The 3,869-nt window shown below is 38.9% G+C and overlaps 1 protein-coding gene across 1 annotated transcript; it reads right to left on the bottom strand.

Moving 5' to 3' along the window:
* Positions 1-902: 902 nt before the first annotated feature.
* Positions 903-2,639, bottom strand: LOC126795962 (uncharacterized GPI-anchored protein At4g28100). Its single transcript, XM_050522690.1, has 2 exons — positions 1,877-2,639; positions 903-1,247 (listed from the first exon to the last, which is right to left on the bottom strand). The coding sequence occupies exons 1-2, from the start codon at positions 2,552-2,554 to the stop codon at positions 918-920; spliced, it is 1,008 nt and encodes a 335-aa protein (XP_050378647.1). The 5' UTR covers positions 2,555-2,639; the 3' UTR covers positions 903-917.
* Positions 2,640-3,869: the final 1,230 nt, after the last annotated feature.

Here is a 3,869-nt window from a genome sequence, read left to right as displayed (position 1 = left end):
TCATCACTCAAATTGTACAACTCTATGTCTCTATTAGCTCACATGAAATTTAGTCCACATGAATTGCTCTACTACCCAAAACACTTGTATCCAAGTCGGGCCACAACGGCTCACACGGTTTTTATTTTTATTATTTACTTTTATGGAACGGCTCACACGGGTTGATGCCCTCCTTTATTACTGAATTCTATATGGTTTAGGGTATAGTGTGACACATCTCTTACTAAACTGCCGACGATATGAACTACTAGTCTACCAGTCATTTTCACCCTAAAATTTTGCACAGAATTTGCCATTAATTAAGACCATAATGCTTCAAACATTCCAAAGGCAGGACCTGCGTGACACTCTGCCACTCTTGCAGAAACACACACACAAACCGTCCCTTAATGTTTAATGCATGAAGCTTCATCTGCACCAGTACTCTGCCTCCGTCTTCATATTCATATTGATCTGGTTTTTGAAAATGGAGATAAACGCTTGGGGCCCTGCTTGGGAGATGAGAGGTTGACATCTCATAAATCTCCCGTGAAAAACATGACTGTGACAAACTAATGCCTCCAAGCTAGTTACATGCAGCACCAATTATTTGTCCCTCCAAAACAAAGCAGTAGTCCCAATTGGGACATGTTACCACAGATCCACGTCCTTACATCATCAGGCACCACTTGTTTTTGGACAATAATTCTCCATACTGTTTAGAATGATCAACAGAAGTTGTGGTTCTAGTTGTGGAATATCAGGAGTTCGATGTTCTCTAACGGCATCCCCAACCCACCACCTAAAAATCTACAACAGGTTTGCAAAATGTAGAACATCCGAAAGCGCGGGCAATTAGGTTTTAATAAAACGTAGAATAATTTCTGATTCATAAAACGTACAACAGTTATAGACTTATAGGGTAACTAAATTTAGTCTTAGCACATTCTAAGCTGCACATAAAATAGAAAAAATGACACTATGTAGAATGTGACTGAAACTGCAAGGATGTTGGATGAGGATTGATCAGAGATCTCCGACGAATCGACGGCTAATGGCATCCCGTCACTGTTGAGGGTGCAAGACTGAGGATCGGAGCCGTCATTGCTTACCATGATAGCCCGGAAAACGGAGGTAACGGTGTGCATGTAGGCCGTCCGATTCTTGGCAAGTAGCCATGTGAGACCCATCAGCTGGCAATCTTTGTTGTGCATTTTGCTGGTCCTGTCCTCCAATTTGCTTGAATTCGAAGTCTTCTTCTTGTTAAGCTGCACAGAACCAATTACACACAAATTAAAATAAGGAAAAAAGAAATAGATGAAAGAGCTACTGATTGGACAAAGGCAACAAACAATGGTCTGGTGCATCAAATCGATCACATAGGCTTAGCATACAATTGAGTTGCAAGGCACCTTAAAACAGAGTTCTTTACAGTACAATCTTCGATCCCAAATTGAGTTTCAGAAATTTTGATGTGTTTTGATGCATTATTATCGGTACGATAGTAACTCAACGAACCTCTTGAGTTTAAGGCTATGTCTAAATCTGCATTGCTAGACATTGATAGACACTAAAAAAAGACCGATCATTACATATAGGAATGAGTGAAGTTGCTCGGAGTGCTCCACATTTACTCTTAGTAGTCGCTTGCAAATGTAGTTACATGCAGCTTTAGCTTTTAATTCTTTGACTTAGTAACCTTCTCTATAGTGTTGTACTCACTCGCTGTTATGGCGCGTCTAAGGGTTACAAATTCTTGTTAGCAAGAACACACTTTCCTAAATTATCAAGCAGGAAGAAACCATGATCAGATTATCGGTCATCTTCTTCAGCATTGTGCAGGGCAGAACCAAAATTGAAGGTCTACCAAGTAAATAGATGAAGGAGATTAACTTACATGTTTGAGACTGTTGAGGCATTTGGAGCAGCCACCAAGACCCGGGAACTTATTGACATTGTTGCTGCTGCTCAAGCAATTCTTCTCTAATCTCTTGACACTCTCATCCCCAACAAGTTTCCCATTCTGGTTCACTGAAAATGCATCAGCGCAGCTCAAGGGGTGCAATCTGATCCCACAGTAGCAGTACACCATGTCACAGGTCTCATTTGGCCTCATCAGCTCAATTCCTTTTGCATTCAGCGCCTTTCCCAAGTCCCCAACACAAGTCTCCGAGTCATCAGGCAGCAATGGCGGGTCATACGCGGTAGTAGTACCATGACCTGCCACTGTAGGCCCTACTCGGCCGCTTCTGCCCAGCGCAGTGGCGGAGTAAGCAGAGTAGAGCCAGGACGCTAGCACAGGGCAGCAGCGGCTGTGCTGTAAATGGCCTGCCGGGTCGCCTTTCTTGGCGGAGCAGGCAGCCTTTACGCCGTGGAAGAGCTCATCAGGGAGCTGGAGTGGGCAGCCGGCTAAGTCGGATTGCTCTGGAAATGCAGGGATTGTAGCTGGGGGAGAAGAGTTGGGAAGGAATGGCTGAACCAAGGCCGGGTCTGGGTTGGATAGAGCAACTGAGTAGGGTAAGAGAGTGAAGAGGAAGCAAAGGAAGGTGAAGAGTGGAGGTGGGTTTGGGGACATTGTCGGATTGTTGAGTTTGGATTTTGGGTGTTCTGCAATGTGTGTGAGGGAAGAGAGGGGGTGAGTGAGAGCGTGGAAGCAAAAGTGATGGTTGGGGCTGTGGGTGGTGTTGGAGCAAATGAAAGTGAGAAAAAAGGATGGTAGGGTTGGGACTGGTTTGGCTGTTTGCTAGATCCAACTTTAAGTATATTGAAGTTCAATATATATTTGGCCTTTTACGAGATAAATTTTAAATACACGACTCATTTTTTTAATATACATTCATTTTTTTAATACGTTACCGATTTAAAATTTTATGTCAATTCTTCTCTAAATACACACTCCAAAGTATTAAAATTATCATTTATCTATATAGTATGAAATATTTTATCATTTAGTATAATTATAATTTGATTAGCATATATCTTATTCAAATCATTCACGTTTTCTGCTAGAAACGTCTGAGAGATTTTTTTTTTGGTATTTTAAAGGGATAGCTCATTAACCAACTTTTCGATTACATTTTCACATCTACATTGTTTAACTTTTATGGTCTGATGTGTATATCACTTATGTAAAATTTCAGTAAAAAAAGTGATAGTTAAATAATCAAACTTTGTGAAAGCAATGGATACACTAAATTTGTTAAATCTGAACCGTTCATGCTTATAAGTTTAAAACCTAGTTTTGAATACCTTAAACACCTCTATTTTGGCTGAATTTTACATATGTGATCTACATATTAGACTCTAAATGTTGAACAGTAAAGATGTTAAAATGTGATTGAGAAGTTTGTCAAGTGACATATCCCTTTAAAAAACCCAGAAGAAGAGCCATGTGTGTATTTATATACACACACACATATATGAACTTATTAATTAGTAGCGAAGTCTTGTAACCCAACATCTCAACTCAATATGTACCAAAAAAATTCTATTATGCCATCAATTAGTTGAATCCAAACAAAAAAAATCCAATATTCAATACATTGACCTATATTAATATGTATCCAACGTCTAGGTCAATTATTTTTCCTTTTTTTTTCCTCTTTTTTTTTTCCTATATTAATATGTCTATTTAGTCATTTAACATACTTAAATCAGATTATGTGAAAAATAAAATAACCGGGTGTGTATTAAGAAATGTAAGGTGTGTATTTAAAACCTCTCATTCTATAAATCTGTAATAAAACTCAAACAAAAATATGTAATGACCCGAGTTTTCGAAACAATTATTGGAGTGTTTTAAATTTTATGAAATTGTGAAATTCAATTAAACGTGTTTGTTTCACTTTGCGACGTCGGAAATCAAAAACGAAAATGTGATTTAGAAAAAC

This window comes from Argentina anserina, chromosome 5, assembly GCF_933775445.1.
Source record: "Argentina anserina chromosome 5, drPotAnse1.1, whole genome shotgun sequence".
Classification (NCBI taxonomy): Eukaryota; Viridiplantae; Streptophyta; class Magnoliopsida; order Rosales; family Rosaceae; genus Argentina; species Argentina anserina.
Note: the sequence above shows the minus strand (reverse complement) of the source record. Positions and strands in the feature narration are given on the sequence as shown.

What these genes read in the sequence shown, in the direction of transcription:
- LOC126795962 (XM_050522690.1), bottom strand. Translation starts at nt 2,554, where the DNA reads ATGTCCCCAAACCCACCTCCACTCTTCACCTTCCTTTGCTTCCTCTTC. An exon ending in GCCTCAACAGTCTCAAACAT is followed by an intron (nt 1,248 to 1,876) that starts GTAAGTTAATCT and finishes GGTTCTGTGCAG; the next exon opens with CTTAACAAGAAGAAGACTTC.